The 22,120-nt window shown below is 47.1% G+C and overlaps 1 protein-coding gene across 1 annotated transcript in view; it reads left to right on the top strand.

Annotated features, from left to right (window-relative positions):
• Ogfod3 (2-oxoglutarate and iron dependent oxygenase domain containing 3) overlaps positions 1-18,287 on the top strand; it is a 26,462-nt gene extending 8,175 nt beyond the window's left edge. Inside the window, exons 7-9 of the mRNA XM_034504881.2 lie at positions 1,218-1,371; positions 13,934-14,057; positions 17,934-18,287. Of these exons, the coding sequence (XP_034360772.1) occupies positions 1,218-1,371; positions 13,934-14,057; positions 17,934-18,070 (415 nt within the window). The 3' untranslated portion in view covers positions 18,071-18,287. The remainder of the gene's footprint in view (positions 1-1,217; positions 1,372-13,933; positions 14,058-17,933) is intronic.
• The last annotated feature ends 3,833 nt before the right edge of the window (positions 18,288-22,120 follow it).

The following is a 22,120-nucleotide window of genomic DNA, read 5'->3' on the forward strand; positions in this document are numbered from 1 at the left end:
TGCAGGTGTACATGCAGCAGAGTACTCATACATAACCCAAATAAAATTAAAATATAAAAATAAAAATAAATCACTAAGATGTGTGTTAGAAGTCCACCGAGATTCCACACACTACTCAGTCCTGTCACTAGTATTACCTAGCTGCAGTATGACATCATTTCCCAGAATGGGCACTGGTACAGCACTCTGATCCTGTTCAGAATTTCAGGCTTTACCTGTAACCAGGTATGGACGTGTGTGTGTTGAATTTCATGTGATTTTTACCACCTACTAGATTGTGTTGAGCCAGCCAAGGCACTGAATAGGCCACCAGGGCACCGAGCTCCTGCTGCCCTTTGCATGCCCATGTCCACCCATCACTGATGATCAATCAGCCTTGTTGCCAGAAACCCTAGCTGACATTTCACCTTCATTATGTTCCCAGGGAAACAGCTGCTAAACAAAGCCTCTGGTCCAGAGAGCAGGTGAAGGGCTTGAGTAACACTATGTACCTGGCTGTGGCAGCCATGAATTGTCACTGAATGCACACTACATGTGTGATTCTTTAAGTCCACTGTTGCAGGTGACACGGAGCCGTCAGAAGCTTTGCAGCCACTTTTGAGAGTCCCCGCTGGCATGCAGCTCCACTCTGACAGTCTTAAGACTTAGGGCCCAGCCCACAGCTGCCTCCAGCTGAGCGGTTGTCCTCCTAGCCTCACTGGTTTATGTTGTTCTTGATGTTCATTCTTAGTATTAAGTATTCCTAGTAGTATCCACACACACTGGCTTTAGTAGAAACTGTTCTGTGATAGTTTGGCATCATGGACACACAAACCTCCTGGAACTACAGAGAGCAGAGACAGCACCTTCCGCAAGGCCTTCCTTTCACACAAAGAAACTGAACAAGTGTGACCTAGGAGCCAGCCCAGAGGGAACATAAAACTTGTGTTTCTGGGTGACAGCAAGGTGACTCCTACAACAGCAAGCATGGAGACCATTGCCAGCCACAGGACTGTTCCTTACAGACGTTGCTACCTGCAGATGGTATACAAGAGAGTTAAAGGTGGAAAACACTAAATACTGATTTTTTATCCAAAGGTCTGCTAGGTTCTGTTAGGCTTAAGAGTTAAGTGGAGATTTTTAATTAGGAAGAAAATTGAAAAAGAATGTTCTATAAAACATCTGAAATAATCACAACTTACAAAAACACCAGACTGACCCATCGCGTTCCCCTGCAGGGACATTCGGCAGAAGGTCCAGCTCACCATCGCAGAAGCTTTCGGCATCAGTGCATCCTTGTTGTACCTGACAAAGCCCACGTTCTTTTCCCGAATAAATAGCACAGAAGCCCAGACAGCTCACGATGAGTACTGGCACGCACATGTGGACAAGGTGAGCATCTGGTGAGCGGGTTCTCTGTCTTGTCTGTGACCAGAACTCCAGGCACCTGCTCTCCATTTCCGTTCACTATTTTGGATCTCTTCTTCCTGAGGTTCTAGGGTACATTCCCAGCTAGGTGATGCAATTGAGGAGATAGAATTTGTGTCACGGGGGTCGAGGGCTGGAACGGAGGGTGTGGTGGCTGCTGGAGCAGCATGGGCCTGTGGTGGCCTTTGTCATACTTGTTCCCAAATTCAAGTGCAGCCTTTCTGATTGGGCTGTGTAGGCAGAGGGACCCTTTCGTTGCTTCCCCGGCCCAGGTCTCCATATCCCCACAGGATGTCCTCTCTCTGGCACAGACTTTTGTTTTTATTTTTTTTCTTTATCCCCTCCCTAAGGCCTTGCCGCCAGCAGCAGGATAGCCGCGAGGGTTCACTTGTGTCCCTGAAGAGAAGTTAGGATGTGTCGGAAGCAAAGTTAGGAAGTTTATTGATGATGTAGGAAGATAAGATGCACCGGAGGAGAGCTGGTCTGGGTCTTAGGAAAGGAGCATGTGCAGGAGCCTCGGAACTTGATGATGTAGGAAGACAAGAGGAGAGGTGGTCTGGGTCTTAGGAAAGGAGCATGCGCAGAAGCCTCGGAACTCACCGCCACTGTGATTGGGGGAGGTTTGGAGCCGCCTGGTCTGCAGCTAAGTTTGGATGTTAGGGAAAGTTTTGGCTGGCATACTTTTTCTTACTCGCAGATTTTTCTTCTTGAAGAAGAGTCCATTTTAGGTACAGCCTTGCTGCTGGAGAGGGAAGTACTACAAAACATTCATGCTGGGCTATGACGCAGTTGATAGAGTGCTTGCCTAGCATGTATGAGGTCCTGGGTTCAATCCCCAGCGTCACACAAACTAGGCACGATATCTCATACTTGCAACTCCAGCTCTTGGGAGATAGAAGCAGAGGACCGTGAGTTCAAGATCACCTTCAGCTATTTAGAGTTTGAGTCCAGTCCGGGCTACATGATACTGTCTCAAAACAACAAAAAGACAAACAACTCTATTCATTAAAATGGCTCCTTATTTGTATGTAAGTTACATGAAGGCAGGTACCATAAGGCATACTTTATTAACTATTTTAACAGTCATAATTTGTGATGTTTCTTGGAAAGTGGGTTCAGTTATTTTTCAGGTATCCTGATTAGTAATACAAAAATTCCTGGGGTGTCAGCTAGTGAGAGATGGAAACCAGAGCAAAGAGAACGAGGAGCCCTTTGGCGTCTCGTGCCCTCTCTGTTTTCTAAATAGTTATCTTGCCCTGGTCAGTTCATCCCTGTTGAGATTCCTCAGCCCTGTAGATCAGTTATACCCAGTCACCAGAACCTCTCTATGAAGGTCTCTTCCCCCTCTACTGTGGACAGCAGGTGAGGACTCTTACCTACCGCCCAGTTCAGAAACATAATGCCAGGTAGCAGCTGCCAAGATACTATGAGAAAGTGGAGTGTCACCCCTTCTGTGCCATAATCTGCCCCTACCTGTTCCTTTGAGCATGGTAACTGGCCACTGTGTCGTTTAGGAGGCTCCTCTGCAGTATGTGAGGGTAGGCTGAAGTTTTTAAGGAGTCAGACCAGGGCATGGATCCTGGATCCTCACATGCTTTTACTGGTACTTCTTGCCCTGCCTGGATCTTTTGATGTTTGATGTGGTTTATCTTTGCTTTCTTTGACTTGAGTTTCACTGCAGAAACTATTGGAGTCACGCCCTGTTGGCTTGCTTGCAGAGTTCGGGTTACTTTGGAATTAGCCTAGGGTGGGTGCTGGATTGGGAGCACTCAGCTCATGAGGTCAAGCTAGATCCACCAGCAGAGACTAAGACCCACAAACAGAGGGGTCTTACATGGTGTCCTGTTGAGTTTCAAGACTATTCTTCCAGGCCTGCTTACCTTTCAGGGCCTGCTGCTCACTCCTGCACACTCCATCCTTGTTAGATGATTGTTGCCATGGTGATTGGTTGAGGCACAGAAGAAGCAGGGAAGAGCAGGGCTTGGACTTGCTCAGGAGAAGTTGGCTTTGTGCTCTGTTCCCACAGGGCCAACCAGGCTGATCAATCCCTTGATTCTGTCTTTAAACCAGGATGCAGGCAGTGGGGAATCGGGGACGGCCAGCAGGTGGTGGTGGCTCAATGTTTGCAGCTGGGCCTCACAGTCTCATTATTCTTATCTCTTACCCCAGACTTGCTAGTTGAATGATTCACCAGGCTGGAAAGAGTTCTAATTTGATTGAAATTCTGTGCACCTCACACAGCACTGTCTTTGTGACACACCTCACTTTATTACCTAAATGTTGATCTGTGAGTGTTCTCTCTGACATCCCTTGGAAACAGCTCTGCATGCGGTAGCCATGTTCTCTTCTAGTTGCAATACAGGGCACTGGAAACTCCTTAAAGCACCTGCCATCTGCAGTATGTTCTGAGGATGCTCCAAGTAGGTGCTCAGCAGAAATGATGTCTGCCTTGCCTGGTGTGCTCCTTGTAGGACCTTGAACCTCCTGCTTCTTATTTCAAGAAATATGAGTGTGTGTGTGTCTGTGTGTGTGTGCACCAGCATAGAACTGACAAAGTGAGGAAGCTTCTGACCTTGCATTGAAGTCTGTCCTTTAGAAGCTTAGCTGTTAGGATCATAGCTCTCACTTGTCACTCCTGGTGTGTTCTTCAGGCCTGGGGATGGCCATGGCTACTGTGCCACTGTTTGCCTCTCTGTTCAACGTGACCTCCTCTACCTGTAACACTCTCCCGTGAGAGTTGTGGCTTTCCCACCTACTGTGTCTTGCTTTGCTCATCCAGTTCCTGAACTATAACCAGCCTAAGAAAACATGTACAGTTTTTTTTTCTCCTTTCTTTGGGACAGGGTCTCACTGTGTATCCTTGGCTGGCCTAGAACTCACTCTGTAGACCAGGCTGGTCCTGAACTCATAGAGATCCACCTGTCTATGCCTCTCAAATGCTGGGATTAAAGGTGTGTGTCACCAAGCCCTGGTCTGTCATCCTGTTCTTTCAGAGGGAACTAAGGCTCAGAGAAGTCAAGTCAGTTGCTAAGTGTCACACAGTAAGAATGGTCTACAGAGGCTAGGGAGATGTCTCAGTAAGTAAGAGCACTTATTGATCTTGCAAAGGCACTAAAGAATTTCCAGCTCCCACATCAGGTGTTTTACAACCACCTGTAACTCCAGTTTCAGGGGTTCTGATATCTCTGGCCTCTGTGGCACTGCAGCACTGTATTCACATACATATACCCACAAATAAAATAAAACAAATCTTTTCTTTCTTTCTTTTTTTTTTTTTTTTTTTTTTTGAGACAGGGTTTCTCTGTGTAGTCCTGGCTGTCCTGGAACTCACTCTGTAGACCAGGCTGGTATTGAACTCAGAAATCCACCTGCCTCTGCCTCCCAAGTGCTGGAATTAAAGGTGCCACCACTGCCTGGGAAAACAAATCTTAAAAAAAAAAGATTTCTCTACAATATAGGGACAATCCCCCTGCCGTAAAGCTTTCTTATAATATCGTTTAATTACCCTTATTTTGAGAGTGTATATATGTATGTGCATGCACATTCCATGGTGCCTGTGTGGAGGTGGGAGGGCAACCTGTTGGAATCTGGTTTTGCCTTCCACCATGTGGGTCCCAGGAATTGAATTCAGGTCTTTAGACTTGTTAGCAAACACCTTTACCTGCTGACCCATTTCCCGATGGCCTGTAGTCATGCTTTGGCAATGAACTTTCTCTCTGTATTGTTGTTGTTGTTTTGTTTTTGAGACAGGATCCCTATATAGCCCTGGCTATCCATCTTAAAACTGACGATGTAGACCAGGCCAGCCTCGAACTCACAAAGATCTGTCTGCCTCGGCCTCCCTTGAGTGCTGGTACAACAGACATGCATCACCATGTGTATTGGTTAGGGTCTTACTGCTGTGAACAGACACCATGACCAAGGCAAGTCTTATAAATGACAACATTTAATTGGGACTGGCTTTCAGGTTCAGAAGTTTGGTTCATTATCCTCAAGGTGGAACATGGCAGCATCCAGGCAGGCATGGTGCAGGAGGAGCTGAGAGTTCTACATCTTCATCTGAAGGCTGCTACAGAATACTGGCTTCCAGGCAGACAGAACGAGGGTCTTAAAGTCTATGCCCACAGTGACACACCTACTCCAACAAGGTCATACCTCCCAATAGTGCCACTCCCTGGCCCAAGCATACCATCACACCATGCCTGGCCAACATTTTCTTTTCTTTTCTTTCTTTTCTTTTCTTTTCTTTTCTTTTCCTTTCCTTTCCTCTTTCTTTCTTTCTTTCTTTTTTGTGCTTGGGATGGAACCCAGTATCTAACACATGCTAGGAAAGCATTGCTTCACTGAGCTACATCAAAGCCTCTCAGGGATGTTTCTCTATGTGCAAGTTTTTGGTTTTTGTTTTCAGTTTTTAAAAAATGTATATGAGTGTTTTTCTTGCATGTGTGTATATGTACCACATGTGTGCCTGGTGTCAATGAAGGTCAGAAGAAGACATCAGATTCCTTGGAACAGGGATTACAGATCCTCATTAGCTGCCGTGTGGGTTCTGGGAACTGTATGTGGGTCCTCTGGAAGAGTAGTTAGCACTCACAACTGCTGAGCCACCTCTCCAGCCTCTGTGTGCTGGGTTTCTTGTTTTGTATTTTTGAAACAGGGTTTCTCAGTGTAGCCATGGCTTTCCTGGAACTTGCTCTGTAGACTAGGCTAGCCTCAAACTCAGAGATCCTCCTGACTTGGCCTCTAGAGTTCTGGGACTAAAGGTGTGTGCCACCACTGTCTGGCCAGTTTTTTTAAAGTGTTATTCTTAATTATGTGTATATATAAGTGTGTGTATATTTGTACACGTGAACGATTGGAGGTGCCCTTGGAGCCTGGAAGAGGACTTCCGATCTCCTGGGGCTATAGTTACCTGCAGTTGTAAGCTGCCCACTGTGGGTACTGCTGGAAACCAAACTCAGGTTTTCTACAAGAGCAGCAAGCACCCCTTACCACTGAGCCATCTCTCCAACCCCTCTATATATGAAGCTTTAAGTGGTTTTTGAAAGCTTTAAAAATATTTTTCTATTTCAGGTGCTTTGTTACTGCTTAGTGGTAGAGTGTGAGCTTAGTTACTACATTGGGAGAGTTTGGAGCCATCATTTCCTTATATGGTTTTCTGCACTACATTTTTGCTTCACTTCATGGGACTCAGTGACAGAGTATCAGAGCTTTAGGTATGTTCCCAAGGCTCCACTTCCTAGTTCTTTGTCCCTCAGGTCTATGTTCCTCTGTCGATGGCTTATACCACACCTCCTTCACCTATCAGCTTTGAAATCCAGTGTGGTTTTCAGATTGAAGAATTCTGTTTATCTGTTTGTTTTGAGATTGGGTCTTTGTGTAGTCCAGGCTAGACGTAAACTTTCTGTACAGCTGACACTGACTCCCTCTTCCAGCCTCTAAGGGCACCTGCAGTCTTTCATGGTCCATACCTACACACACTGATATATACAGAGGTGCTGCCCCTACCTCTGGAGTGCTAGGATCAGAGGCTAGTACCAGCATGCCTGTCTTTCTTCAGTTTCTGTCGAGCTGTGAAGTTGCTGTCTTTGCCTGGTAGACAGTGATTACTTCCAAGATCCCTGTGGCCCATGACTAAATTCTGCCTGTCTATCAGAGAACCAAAACAGCATGTAAGGTATGTCTTTTCTGATGAGATGTTTGCTTTGGCCAGCCTGGTCTACACAGTCAGTTCCAGGACAGCCAGAGCTACATAATGAAACCCTGTCTTAGAAAAATAAATTGCTTCAGTGAAACAGAACTAGGTGGAAATTTGGGTGACTGCCACAGTGTTCTGCAGGGTACCGTGCCATATGACTTCTAGCCAGTGTGCTCCATTTTACGTTTGGTTGCTTGAATAGTAATGTACCCTACAAGGTTCAAGGGTAAAAAGAATGTAAGAAGACAAGAACCCCCTTTCCCAGAAAACCCTCACTAAATCAACACAATGGCCAGATTTTAGGGTCCCTTCTCCAACTACCTTGTTTGTTTGTTTCTTTTTTCAAGACAAGGTTTCTCTATGTAGCCCTGGCTGTCCTAGAACCTGCTTTGTAGAACAGACTAACCTTGAACTCAGAGATCCACTTACCATTGCCTTCCAGGTGCAAGGATCAAAGGTGTGCGCCACCACTTCCTGGAATCTCCAACTACTTTTATGCAAAAACAAAGGCATAAAATAATGTGTTTTGTCATCTGTAGAGAATCATAGTTTTTGAAGTTGTTTCCTTTCCTGTCAAGCAACTGATCTTGTTAAGCAAAATTTTATCTTGAAGACAGTGGTTTCATCCACAGAACCCTGCCATTAGGGGGTCTACACCTGTAGTGCTCTTTAAAAAAAATGAATTTAATTTACGATTACTAGAATATGTGTGCCATGGTGCATGTGCAGAGTTCAGAAGATAGCTTTGTAGAGTTGGTTCTTTCCTTCTATCTCTGTACAAGGTCCAGGAACTGAGCTACCCATTGGATCATCTCACCCTTTTCATTGTTTCTAAAGGATACTAGGTAGTTGGATACTGAAATATCCTTTAAATAATGTTTGTAAAATATTTATTATCATTACTGTGCATGTGTGCATGTGCATGTGTGTACATGGTGTGTGTATACACAGTATGTGTGTGTGTACATGTTACTGTTAATATTTAATAAAAGGAATTGCGCAGGCCAACCATCTAAGTGGCAATGGCTCTGCCTAGCTCAAGCTGCCATGCTCTGTGGCCTGAAGCCAAGCACTCCACAGTTGGAAGCGGCCAGAGGCCACAGGCGTGCCACAGCTAGAAACAGCCTGCCAGAAACACCAGCCTTGGTACCCACAAGACGCCACCGTGGGAGGTGTCTCCACCAATCTCCCACGCTGTCTTCACAAGGCTGGGCTGAGCCCAGACCATCCCACCATCCACGCAGTACCCAGTAGAAATGAGACTCTAATGTTTAAAGATTATTCAATAGCTTTATATATTTGGTAATGCTCAAATAACAAGAAGCCCACACAATTAGCGTGTTACTCAATATTACAACTACCTTAGACTGCTAGAGACACGCACACATCCATCGCCATTTTCCCCTCTCCTCTTCCTTTATCATAGCTGTTGAGAGCCGCTCTACCCCACATTTGGGGGCCAAAATGTTGCGGGCCAAGTTGTCAGTGTTGGAACCCGCACTGCCAAAAGCATTGAGGGCTAAATTGTTAGAGACTGCACTGCCCCAAGCTGCTCTAGTCTGCGGGTTGGGGTTCAGCAAGAGAGAGAGTGAGGAGGGACTCGAGGAATGGAGACCAGACAGACTATGATTCAATCCCGTTTATTCTTCAGTCTCTCTTCTCCTCTCCAAGTCCCAAGTCTTGAGTTCCTAGTCCCTAGTGCCTCCAAGTTCCAAGTTTCTTCTTCCAAGTGCTAGGTGCCTAATGTCTAATACCTAATAATCTGTTGCTTTCTTCTGAGTTCTCTTATCCAAGTGTCTTCTTCCTCAATGCCTAATTCCTACTCCAAGTTGTACTCTAAGTTGTACCCTCTAACCTAATTCCTAGTTCCAAGTTGTACTCAACTCTTCTGTCTGCCTCTTGCCTTTTATATGTCTCACTTCTAAGCCACGCCTTTAAGTCATGCCCTTAGGCCTTGTCTCTAAAACTGATCTCTAAGTCATGCCCTTAAGTCTCGGCTCTAAATCACAGCTTAAGTCTCACACACCCAAGGGAAGATCCTGGATATCTAAACCAAGATGTTATCAGAGTGTGCTCAGCTGTTGTAGGCTGGTGTAATCAAGTCTCTTATCAGGGTATATGGCTCAAGATGGCTGCAAGGATGATAGCTGCTTTCTGTCGGCTCCCCACAGGTCCCCCTTTTTAAATTTTTTTTCAAAAGGGAAGGCTGGGAAAACTTACGGAAACCGTGCCTGTCTTAGGTTGGAACAAATGACCCCAGCCTCCCTTTCCCATCTTTGGATACTCAACAGCCATTGGTTGAGCTCCTGTCTTAGGATGGTGAGGCCTCCCTTTTTAGGGGAAAGGGTCTTGAAGTGTTCTCTTACCAGTCATTGACTATCCAGCTTAGTGGGTAAGTTAGGGGATAATCCTCGTTAGTCTTGATGACAGGTTTTACAATCCCCCATTTCCAGCCTGTAATAATAGACGTGTATGGGTTTCACTTGAATAGCGTCTATCTGTTGTACAAAAGCTATCAGTTTGTTGAACAGCATGGACCTGAGAGACAAGAGACTTAACAATGCCTGAATAATCAGCATAACAGCAATACTCTTTTTTAAGGGCAACACATAACTCCCTCTGTCTGAGGGGTAAAAAGTATAAGCCTCTTCTATTCTGTTTACAAATGTGTTATAGCAGAATCTAAATCTATAAAAATACAGAACTGATCATGGCTTTGATCTTAACAAAACAAGTAAGGAAATCCCTGTTCCTGCTCTAGTCAATCTCAAACCCAAAAAACAACTATAATGACTGTGATAGTGGGTTTTCTCCTAGGTCTAAACAATGTTCTCCACTAAATCATAAGTTGGGGAACTAAGAGTCCAATAGAGCCACCCTGGAGGTACTGGTGGTGATGTCTCCTTCCACACCGGGGACGTCACAAGCCAAGTTTGCTGGTTGATCTGTTCCAGTTTGAAGGCAATTGAGAAGCATCTTCATGTTTCCTGCAAAGAAAAAAAATACACTTCTCAGGGGGTTTCTCTTCCCTGGATTTGTTATTGTTGTCTATTTGTTTAATCAGTCTCTCTGGCAGCCAACGTGCAGCATCTGCAGTGTGGGAATATATGCAAACAGAACCTCTTCCCCAGATAAGCACTGGATCTGGCCCATTCCAGGTTCCAGTTAATGGGTCTTTCCAGAGGACTGTTGCAAAATTCTTTTTGGTTTCAGGATGCCAAAATCTATCTGCAGTGGATTTTCCTTCAGAATCCAAAGTTAAAAAATTTAAAATAAAGAGCGTGTGATGAAGTATATTTCTGGGGGATCCCTTGGGGAATGGTAGGGTACCATTCCCCCTTTTTAATTTTTTCAAATTGACATTTAATGGTTCAATGTGCCCTTTCTACCATACCTTGGCCCTGTGGATTGTATGGAATACCCGTTTTAATGTAGTATTCCCAATTTTTCACAGAATTAGTGGAAACTGGAGCTTGTATAACCTGGGCCATTGTCAGTTTTTATCTGTCTAGGCACACCCAATACAGCGATTGTAGCAAGCATATGAGTGATCACGTGCTTGCTTGTTTCTCCAGATTGTAATGTCGCATAAATGAAACCATTGTATGTATCTCCATACATGTATATATTTTTGATTGCCAAATTCATTATAATGAGTAACATCCATTTGCTAGATACTGTTTGGTATCAGTCCCTTTGGATTTACGCCCAAATGAGGAACTGGTAAAAGTGTAACACATGATTGACATTGTTTAACAATTTGTCTAGCTTGTTCTCTGGTAATTTTAAACATAATTTTTAAAGTTTTAGAATTAAGATGATGTAACTCATGAGCCTTTATGGCCTGATCCAAGTTAGATAGTGGATCTGATAAAGTCACTGCAGCTACATGAGTAGCTAGATCTGCCTTGGTGTTTCCCTCAGAGAGAGGACCTGGTAGTCCTGTGTGGGCTCTCAGGTGTCCCATAAAGAATTTACACTTTCTCCTCAAAATTAATTGTTGGCACTGTAAAAATAAATCAGCTGCTTCTGAGGAATGCTTTATTTGCACAGCAGTTTCTAGCAGAGGGATAGATTGAGCTATATATGAGCTATCTGTATAAATGTTAATGGGTTGATTTGGAAATGCTTGAAACACAGCAATAACAGCATGTAATTCAACCAGTTGAGCTGACACAGATGATGTAGCAAAGGAGACTTCTTGATCTTGAAAGGCATAAGCAGCTGTTCCTGATGAGGAACCATCAGTAAAAACTAGCAATGCTTCCTCGATGGGTGCATGTGCAATATGAGATGGAAAAATGAATTCATGGCAATTACAAAACTGAATCAATTTATCCGATGGATAATGATTATCTATCTGACCAGCAAATGAGGCACATGGAATAGGCCAGACTTTAGAACTCTGCATAAGCCAATCAACCTGATGCCTTGTATAGGGTTGTACTATGACATCAGGATCCTTTCCAAAACATTTTTGACTGATTTCTAAGCCTTGAGTTTTCTGCAGTGCTGTCTCACTGCATCTGGTAGGCCTTGCAGGAGTATTCTGATGATTGTCTATGATGGTGTCTGCTTCAATGGCCGTTCCCCTAAAAATCAGAATGGAGCATTTATTGTGGGATTTTTCAGAACAGTGTATACTTTCACACCTGGTGTTGGATATGTGTGTGCTCTATGTGTGTGTAGTGTATATTCAAGTGTGTAGGGCAAAGGAGGATGTTGGCTGTCCTGTTCTATCACTCTCTGCTTTGTTCCTTTGAGAAATGGTCTCTCCCTGAACCTGGAATAGGACTGGCAGCCAGCAAGCCTGAGAAATCCTCTTGTTCCCACCCCCAACGGTGCTACAGTTTCAGATATGTGCAGTGACGCCCAACATTCTAAGTGAATGCTAAGGATTCAAATTCAGATTCTCATACTGGTGTAGCAAGTATTGCTACCTTGAACCCTCTCCCTAGATGCCATTCCCCCGTCCTTTGTGTGCGTGCCTGCGTGTGTGTGTGTGTGTGTGTGTGTGTGTGTGTGAGTGTGCGTGTGCGTGTGCGTGTGCGTGTGCGTGTGTGTGGCCTTGTTTGCATTGTTTTGTTTGCGGCAGTGTCTTTGAGAATGACCTTGAACTCTTGATCTCTCTGCATCTGCCTCCCAGGAGCTGTGTTTACAGGCACGTATAACCTCGCCCAGCTTCCTCTGTGCTTCTTGTTAGACATATCTCTATTCTGTGTTTCGAGTTGCTCTAATAGGGTTTTCCACACTCACACTGCTTTGGTGTAAAACATATTTTCTGATAAATTATTGAGTATCAATTCTGCTTGTAACCATGGGCTTTTCTACCCAGCCTCTTTGTTCCCCGACTCTGAAACTGGATTATTATGAGTAAGATTATGAATTATTTGCCTTGGCCAAAAGCTTTGGCTCATTCCCACTAGTTCATAACTCATTTATCCCATGTATTCTGTTCTAAGTCCTACCACATGATTGGAACCTCTCCTCAGTTTTATACAACTGCCTTCCTCTGAGTTGGGGTGAATCAGCCCCCTCCCACATCTGACTCTAACCCAGAATCCGCTCTCCCTGCCAGAACTCCCACCTACTAGTTCCTGCCTAAGCCTAGGCCAATAGGTGAGGCAGGAGACTCTCTGTGCATGGAGTTTTCCTATATTCGATTGCTCTGTTCTCTTGGTATCTGTCTTAGTCTCACCAGAGCCTAGTAAGAACTGGTGTGGGGAGCCCTTGTAGAGATGTATGCAGGAGCAGTAGAATGAGAGGAAAAGACCAGTTGCACTGAGCCAACCCAGGCGCTCCATGGTTGAAGTGGGACTGTATGAGACAAAAAGGAAGCATCCTGTGCCCTCAGCACTGGCTCTGTGGGGATCCTGGGTACAAACCTCCGTATTCTGTGGTTAGTGTCCCTTCTTCTATGGAGACGGCTACAAGGCCTCAGGAAACATCAACTCATCATCCTTGAACTGGAGCCCGACACCAATGAGTGAGGGAGCAGGCTCTCCTCTGTCCCCAGTGCCTCTCTGTAGCTACTTCCTCCTCAAGGCCCATATCATGGTCCCCAGGGTGAGGTTTGTGCTGTGGGTGCTCCAGGAATGTGAGGGTCTGAAGCATGGATGAGCACGAGTGAGCTTGTCCCTGCACCCAGTGAGTGTGCTCATCACACACCAACAACTGTCTGGTCCTCCATGAGGTTCCCAGAGGTGCCACATCCCCAGAGAGAACATTGAATCATGGGTGCCAGGGACCAGTTTGGGAAGAGGCAGTGGCCAGCGTAGAAGGTAGGGATGGCCGGACAGCAGTGTGTGTGCCCAGTGCTGATAGTGCATGGAAACATGGTTGGAAGTAGACTTCAAATTATGTATATTTTATCTTAATTTACAGAAATTTGGGACGGTTCCACAGCTGGCCACAATTGGCATGCTTTTCTCTAGACAGCACACTGTTCACTTGCTATATGGCCAAGGTAGGAGCCCGTTTGCACTGGCTTCTATTCACCAGCCCTGCATGTCGCTTTGTTGGAGCATAGCTGGGTCCGAAGCCTCATTTCTGGGCATGGAGAGAGAGATGGTTGAAAGGTTAAGAACACTTGCTGATCTTGTAGAGGGAATCCACATCGGATGGTTCACAACAGCCTATAAATCAAGCTCCAAGGGATCTGATACCTCCTTCTGGCCTCTTCGGGTACCTTAACACACATGGACACAGACACACACACATAAGTAATAATATGATTTCTTTAAAAAAACAAAAACAAAAAAACCCAAGAGCCTCATTCCCCATAAGAGTCGAGAAGTCTGACCTGCTCCCTTATGCTCCATCCCACAGGTGACCTACGGATCTTTTGACTACACTTCGCTGCTTTACCTGTCCGACTACTTAGAGGACTTCGGTGGAGGGCGCTTTGTGTTCATGGAGGAAGGGTCCAACAAGACGGTGGAGCCCAGAGCTGGTAAGACACAGGCTAATGGGTTGCCTAGGGTATAGATACAGGCCTGTAGTTCAGCTTCATGACATTTAAGCATGTTCACAAGCATGTACGCACACACACACACACACACACACACCTACCTGCTGTGGATGAGGTGGGCTTTACTCCAGTCAATACTACATTTATAGAACACTTATTCAACATCTTTTGGGCTTTGTCTAAGTCTGCTGGTCATGACACCCAGGGCCAGCTTTGTTACTCAGTTGCCCAGTGTCACTGCAGGTGACTGGCAGAGCCAGGCTCCTAGGGGTATCACATCGGTGTGCAGGGTCTCACTAGACTCTGCTGCTTGCTCCTCTTTTGAGGGGACCTGGCAACTTAAGGTTGAGTGGATGCTGAATGGGAAGCTTATCTAGTGCACAGAGGCCCTGAGATCCCTAGCTGCACAAAATCACGATAAAGATAAGATTAAGTGATAGACCCAGTGTAGAGACGGTGTTTCACAGTCTATCATGTCCTACATAGCACTGTGGGGCCTGCCTCAGAGCTCATATCCTTGGTGGCCTGAAGACCCAGATTCCCCAGCACCCTGCTGCATGGTTCTCCCTAGGGAAGCGGACAAACATCTCTTCCTGCCTAACCTCTGAGCCTGAGCTCAGGTCCCAGTAAAAAGCAGAGTCTGAGCCCAGCTCCTAGCCAGGAGGTGGAGCCTAAGTCCGGGTCTTAGTAGGGGATGAAGCCTGAACCTAGGCCCTGGTGGGGAGGTAGAAACTGAGCCTAGGTTGAATAGGAGGTGGAAGCTGAGTACAGATCCCGGTAGACTGGTGACGACTTTGGTGACTCAGGAATTTTCGCTATGTGGGAAAGTGCAGGAATGGGTTGCCCACCTTCCTGAGATGTAGTCTCTGCCTTTGGCCAAGACCCAGCTGACATGCAGAGACACACACACTGGCCATTGCACCAGCATGTCGTATGTGTCATGTTCTCCCTGTCTGCTACAGTGTCACCCTCACAAGCTAAGTGGTCCTGTTGTAACTCTCTGCTTACTGACAGCTCCATCTAAGGAGCAAGGGTGTTCATACAAGGTGAGTCAGGGAGTCCTTTTGGACTGTGGCTCCAACAGTTCCTTGCAATGGCATTTGCTGTGACTGACTAACAGACAATGGGGAATGAAGAAAGCACAGGCACACACATAGCAGCCAGATCTCACACTGCAACCCAGGTCACCTGTTAGGGCTCCCAAACACTTCATGGATTGAAAGCCAGCAAGGCTTTGGTGTCACCTGTCACCTAGGGGCTATGATCACATGAGGAAACATGAAAGATTCTAGAAACCTAGGTCACTTTGTGGTTTGGTTTCTGTTGCACCCAATCTGGCTTGTTCTTAATCAGCCGCCATCTTCCCAACTAGCCTAGGCCTGAGAATATGCCGCTGCTGCTTGCTGCTTGGCTCAGGCTGTCGGCTCAAGACGCAGGCTCAGGCGGCCAGAGACACTGGCCCTGCCACCCACAAGATGCCAGCATGGGAGATGGCTTTGCCAATCTTCCATGCTGTCTGTCTCCACAAGGCTGAGCTGAGCCCTGTCCATCCCGCCATCCACACAGGCCTGGTAGAAATGAGACTCTAATGCTTAGATTATCCAGAGGCTTTATATGTTTGGTAATGCTCAGTAACGAGGTGCCCACACAATTAGAGGTGTAATGCAATACCCAACCTAGATATATCAACTACCTTTGACTGCTAGAGACCGGTACACATCTGCTTCCATGTTCCCCTCTCTCTGGTCCTCTCTCCCCTAGCTCCTCCTCTTCCTTCTCCTCTTCCTCTCCTTACTCCTCCCACCTTAGCTCCTCCCAACTTGCAGGGGAAATATGCTGCTACAGGTTTTTCCATTGCCAAGTTAATTCCTGCTCTAAGGAAGTAGGTAGCCATCAGATAGCACTTCCCATGGACTGTGGGTGCCATACAATCCCCTGTTCTGAGAAATGGGGCGTCCTTACTTGTCATCACAAGAAGCATTAGAGAGACGGAGAGGGTGGGAACAAATGAGTTAAAATATGTTTTTCACTTTTCTTTGTTTTTTTTAAAGTTAAGGTCTCACTATGTAGCCCTGGCTGGCCTAGAACTCACAGAGATCTACCTATCTGTCTCCCAAGCTAAGGGTTAAAGGTGTGGGATTCCTGAGCAAAATACCATTTTTTAAAATTTTAGTTCCTACTGCTCCTGAGGAGAAGCCAGCTGCTGTTTCTTGTATATGTTGGTTTTTTTTTTTTCTGCTATTTTCAAGGTTTTCAGTAATCTTGCTTTATCAGCTTGATTGTGGTATGCAGTAGTATTCATTTATATGCGTCCCATAGGGGCAATGTTTGATCATTGATTATTTTAGTCTTTTTTTAAATCCCAATGTGATTCTCATCTAAACCTGATAGTCAGCATATGGTTTCCTATCATCCCAAGCTCAGGATCCACTGTTGTCCTCCATACATTGTGTAAGATGTGCAAGCATGGTGGGACCTGTGAGGATCCCACTCTTACTGATACTGACACACAGAAGTGTGTCTGTCATTAAGGAGGAGCAGGGAGGGCAGACAGCCAAAGGGGCTGAGGTTCTCAGATGGCCCCTCCATAGGGCCTGCTGTGCACTGGGGCCTAAGGGTCTCAGATGGCCCCTCCATGGGGCCTGCTGTGCACTGGGGCCTAAGGGTCTCAGATGGCCCCTCCATAGGGCCTGCTGTGCACTGGGGCCTAAGGGTCTCAGATGGCCCCTCCATGGGGCCTGCTGTGCACTAGGTTAGCCTGCTTGTTTCTATATCTCAGGATTAATTGACAAAGAAGGACTAAATGTTCTTAAAAACACATTAGCTCAAAAAGTGGTGCCTCCCCTCACCCTGGAAAGCCTGGTCCTTCATACACAGTACCTTTTGGGTGCAGGAAGAAGGAAGGGCCCAAGGTTCTTCACACTTAGTTTCTCTGCTCTGCTCTCTCAGGGTTGTGTAAGCCTCCCCACAGGATACAATGCAGGTCAGATGGACTTTTCCCCCCTTTTGAAGGGTTAGAGGCAAGTCCCAGTAGGAAGAACTGTGGTGGCCAGAAGGGGAACAGCACTGTCATGAAGCATTTGAGCCCAGCTGCATGTTAGATGCTGCACCTTCTGAAGCCCAGTGTTCCTCAGACGTTCACAAAGCTGAGTGCAGCACTGAGCAGTAAGCACTTACAGTAAAAGTACATACGGGCCAGTTAGATGTTCAAACAAGTATACATTCTCCTGGAATTGAGGTTTGGAAGGACTGGCAGACCAGGGAATGTCACTAGGAGCAGCCCTGAGGCTGCAGAGCGGGCTGTTTCTGTCTTCACCAGTCATCTATCTTGACATGCTGGATGCCAGGCCATCATTATCACCCTCCGTAACTGATTCTTTTATTATAAAGTTTTATTTCTGTTTCACGTGTATGGATGTTCTGTCGGCATGTATGTCTGTAAACTGTGTATGGTGCCTGTGGAGGTTAGAAAAGGCATCAGATTCCGTAGAGCCGGAGTTAGAGCCATCTGTGGCTGCCACATGGATGCTGTCAATCAAACCCAGGAGGCTCTGGAAGAGCAGCCAGCGCTCTGAACTGCTGAACCATGTGTCTGGCCCCTGTGATTACTTTTTATTTCCCACCTGTCAGACCTGGAAGGCTATGAGCAAGCCTCTGCCCTCCCCACCACAGAGAGTCTTCCCTGTAGCCAGGAAGACTGGAGGTGTCCCGTGCCCCCCGTTACGCACCCAGTACTGCTGGTTTTGTTCTCTCGCTCCTTGTCAGGGTTTCTCCATCTTGTCCAGTACTGCTGTGTTTATTGCTGTGTTCATCCTGCAAACGTGGCCTAGAGGTCACCACTCTTCTCTCTATCTCCAGGTCGAGTCTCATTCTTTACCTCAGGCTCTGAGAACCTGCACCGGGTGGAAAAAGTCCTCTGGGGCACCCGCTATGCCATCACCATCGCTTTCACCTGCAACCCGGACCACGGCATCGAGGACCCAGTGCTCACGTGACCAGCTAGGTCGAGTCCTGAGTACCATGTCCAGAAGCCTGTTCATGGCACCCTTGTGTTGTGATACAGCCCTGTCAGCAAAGGCACTCCTAGGCTGGGCTGGCTGTGCTCCTCTCCCACTTCAGCCCAGTGTTGCCGCACGGAGTGCCTTATCCCGAGTTGATCTGCTGATGTTTTAATCTTTTCATCTGTGAGTAAATCAAGGAAGGAGCCTGTTACCCGAGAGCTCTGAGTGTGTGCTCTGGGCGCTGCACATTGTGACTGGCAGGCCTCATTCCTCAGGAGGCCTCCCCAGGTGGGGAAGAAACAACCCTCTGTTAGTGAAGCTAGACATCTTGCCCCAGCCCATGTAGCCCAGTGAAGGTGGTCCATTCTAGAACAAACTGTACAACAGGGAGGGGACATAGGAACAGAAATGGTAGCATTTTGGAAAAGGCTCCAATAGTTAGTATCTCTGGGAACCCAAGAAGTTTCATGGGTGAAGGATAAGTCTGTGCATTTTAGGAGGAGACTGACATTCAGCACCTGAGAACCAGCCTAGGTTCAGTCTTGCTGTGCTGGGCCCTGCCTGTCCCCAGCATTATCCCCAGAAGTACAGGGTCCACGTATGTCCCTGCCAAGGAGGGTCTCAGCATCCCTGTGACCAGCCCTCAGGATTTCGTGCCCAGTAAGGTACCATCTTCTTCCCATCAGCAACAAGCAGAGGAACTGGAACCAAAGTGCCATAGGGGAGGCCTGGGTCTCAGGGGCAGCTCCGTCAGCCCAGTATCTGCCAGGTCAAACATGGGCTACAGTTGCTCCCTGAAGCCACATCCCCAGGAGAAGGCTGACCCTTCCCTCATATACACATATAAATGGAATCCCAAGAATGCCACCCCCACCCCTGCCCCATGCCCCAAACCAGACTCATCCAGCCATCTTGACCTTACAGCCTGGGAAGAGTTGCCGATCACCACTCTTCTGTCCAGGCAGCATGGCACATGGTACGTGGCGTGCACCCCTGAGGCAGATGGCCTTGTTGTTGAAATTACACCCACAGTCTATATGCCCTTAGTGGTTGCCCAAGACAGCTCAGTCATCTCTGGCCATTGCTGCCCTATAGCCTGATTTCAAACAAACAGACAAAACCTAGGAGCTCTACGATCCTCGAATGACTAGCTGTGAGGCCATGAAGGCGGGGGAGATCTGCAAATAGAGGAACCTGGTCTGCACTGTAGTGCTGTTCTGGTACCCATCTCAAGGTGTCATCTCCACATGCAGAGATCATTGTTCTAGCAGGTTTTACCATAGACAAGAGTTCTGTGAGTGCCGAGGCGTCTGCTGCCCCCTACTGGTCATCCGGAGTAGATCACAGTGGGGACAACAGCTCAGGCTGCTGGTGGATAATGCTGATCTTGCAGGGCTGCTGCTTCCTGGCCCTGTCCAGTCAGGGAGGCAGTCAGGTCTCACTGCGGTTGTCAGCTTGTATCTCTGGCCCTTGAAGTTCTGGTTGTAGTTAAGACAGGCATGCCATGTCTGGTACTTCCTCCATAGTCATAACCCTGATGTCCTCTGTGTCCTTTGGAGTACTAGGCAGTACTTACCTGGTGAGGAGGTCTGGCCATCTTGTCCTAAGCTGGTCAGACACAGCATAAAAGGCAATACTTAAGTGGGAATAGGCAGTGGGTCTTCATGAAGGTCCAGAAGTTTCTGGAATGGTCACATGGCCAATGACATTCTTCCCCAGCCAGATCAAAGCTGGGGTCAGGTATCAGCAATAGGCAGAGGGCAGGACTAGAACAAGGGGGGTCCTGCAGGTCCTAGTAGTTAAGGAGAATAGCCACAGGCCTTTGAGCAAGCATCAGCTGAACAGCCATTATGAGGGACACTTTCGACATGGGTCCAGCCTATGTTATTCTACCTGACCAGTTCCTTCAGAGCAAGTGCACAAACCAAGTGTAGTTTCCTCCCTCAGACTCCACAGCCAAATCTGGTGAGCCCTTTCTAGACAGTGCCAAGGAGGCCCCAGAACTCTTCTCTTTTAGCTCTGCAGTTGTCATGGAGACATTGCCAAAGACAGGTCACATGGAAGCCAGGGAGTGGAGCGAGGACCTTCCTTCACTTCTTCTGGGCCAGCACCTTCACCTGGTGTCATGCCTGAACATAGTTGAGAGTTCTATGGATGTAGCAAGAACTAGCCATCCTGTATGATTCCTAGACAGCATTATCAGCCTCTGCTGATCTGTACCCAGAGCCACAAGACTCCCAAGCTGTTGCCGGTCCTGGGGGCCTAGCTCATGTGAACAGAAATGAAGACACTTTTGCTTGTCGGTGAAACGGAGATCAAACCTAAGACAGCAGTTGCATGGGTGCTTCCTTGCAAAGGACTGAAAGGTTTCTGGAAAGGAAGCCAGGTCTGGGAGGCAGCGAGTCTGGGTTGATGGCCACCTTGCAAGCTCAGGTATGGGCAGGGTAGCCAGGAAAGCTCTAGCCACATGACACTAATCCCAGACCCTCACATGTGTTCTAAGAGTCCCATCTATGATTTTACACACCCAGTATCTGCAGAGGAACCCTGTAGGTCAGAAAAATGTCCACTCACCTATCCTACATATCCAGATTCTGTGCAGCTTTAATTTGGGTACTATCAACCTCTGGAGCCTCTGTCAAGCCTCCATTCAACAAATGTCCCGCCTGTCCGATGCTCTTGACTCTGAGGCAGGAGGCAAGCAAAGCAACAGCCAAAGTTTGTGTTTCATGTGCTCAGTTGACACATTACTTTCAAGATAACCTGGGGGAGCATCACCGAAAGTTCAAACCAGCAAGACAAACATTAGAACTAGTGGATTGAAATCAAGCAGAAGGAGACCTAGATATACTTCCCCAGAGGCTCACTGATAAATTGCAATCCAGCCCCCTGTCAGCAGTCTCTCCTAGGATACCTGACACTGTAAATATCAGGGTTTCATCCGTTTCTTGGATGTCTGTTTTCATCCCCGTGAGCTGCTTGGTACCAGGTCTTTCTTTAGCTCTCTCCATGGATCTCTCTGTCTCTGTCTGTGTCTGTCTGTCTGTCTGCCTTCCTCCCTCTTTGGTCTCACAGTCTCACTGTGTGACTCTAACTGGTGTGGAACTGGGTATGTAAACCAGACTGACCTCTAACTTAATCTGCCTGTCTCTGCCTCCCAAGTGCTGGGAATAAAGGTGTGCACCGCCACGCCTGGCTCTCTATGGGTCTTAACCTGAGCATTGTTTCTGTGCTTTCATTTCCTTCCTGTTAGCACCAACTAGGAAGAGCAGGTCTGGGCCATTAGGAGTTAAGACCTTTGTTAACACCCTTTGTTCCCTCTGGGGCTCTCAGCTGCTCTTCTGTACAATGTCCACCCTTGGTATCTGACCCTGTGTGTCAGTACATTGTGGCCCTTGTATGCAGGGAAGAGTCTGCCGCCTGTGCACCAGACATACAGAGGACCTCAGCTCCGACTCAACCCTATCTGGCTTTATAGTCTGCTATCCCTTCTTGAGGCCTAGATTAGGCTGAACAAGGGGTAGTCGGGGCTGTATCCCTATTCTTAAGAAGGCTGGCAGGGGCTCACAGAATTCTCTCTAGCTGTGCCATGTTGGGAGATCACAGCCACTCCAATGCCCCCTTCTATGGCTTTTGATAAGAACAGAGAGTTCTGGCTGTAGACTCTTTAAAAGGCCTGAGAGGTGTAAAGAAATGGGTATCCTAGGGTCTCCATACACCCATGTAGTTTCTTGAACCTCATGCATCTTGCCTCAATCTCTTGTCTTCCCACAGTGTGCCCAGTCCCTCAGCTCAGGCCTGCCCTAGCTGTCCACCCTCTGTGACAAAGTATCTTTTTACCTACAGGGGAGACTAGAAGAAGTCAAAGTGAGAGGCCTTGGCAATCCATAGGTCCAGACCAATGAGCCCTCCCCATATCTGTCTCTCAATGAGGGCAGACACAGGGTGGGCCTGGGAAGGATAACCACTGGTGTCTTCTGTCCCCCATGCTTCTGGGCCCCTCTCAGAGGCCTTCAGCTCAGACAGACCTGATGTATGTCTGTA

This window comes from Arvicanthis niloticus, chromosome 6, assembly GCF_011762505.2.
Source record: "Arvicanthis niloticus isolate mArvNil1 chromosome 6, mArvNil1.pat.X, whole genome shotgun sequence".
NCBI lineage: Eukaryota > Metazoa > Chordata > Mammalia > Rodentia > Muridae > Arvicanthis > Arvicanthis niloticus.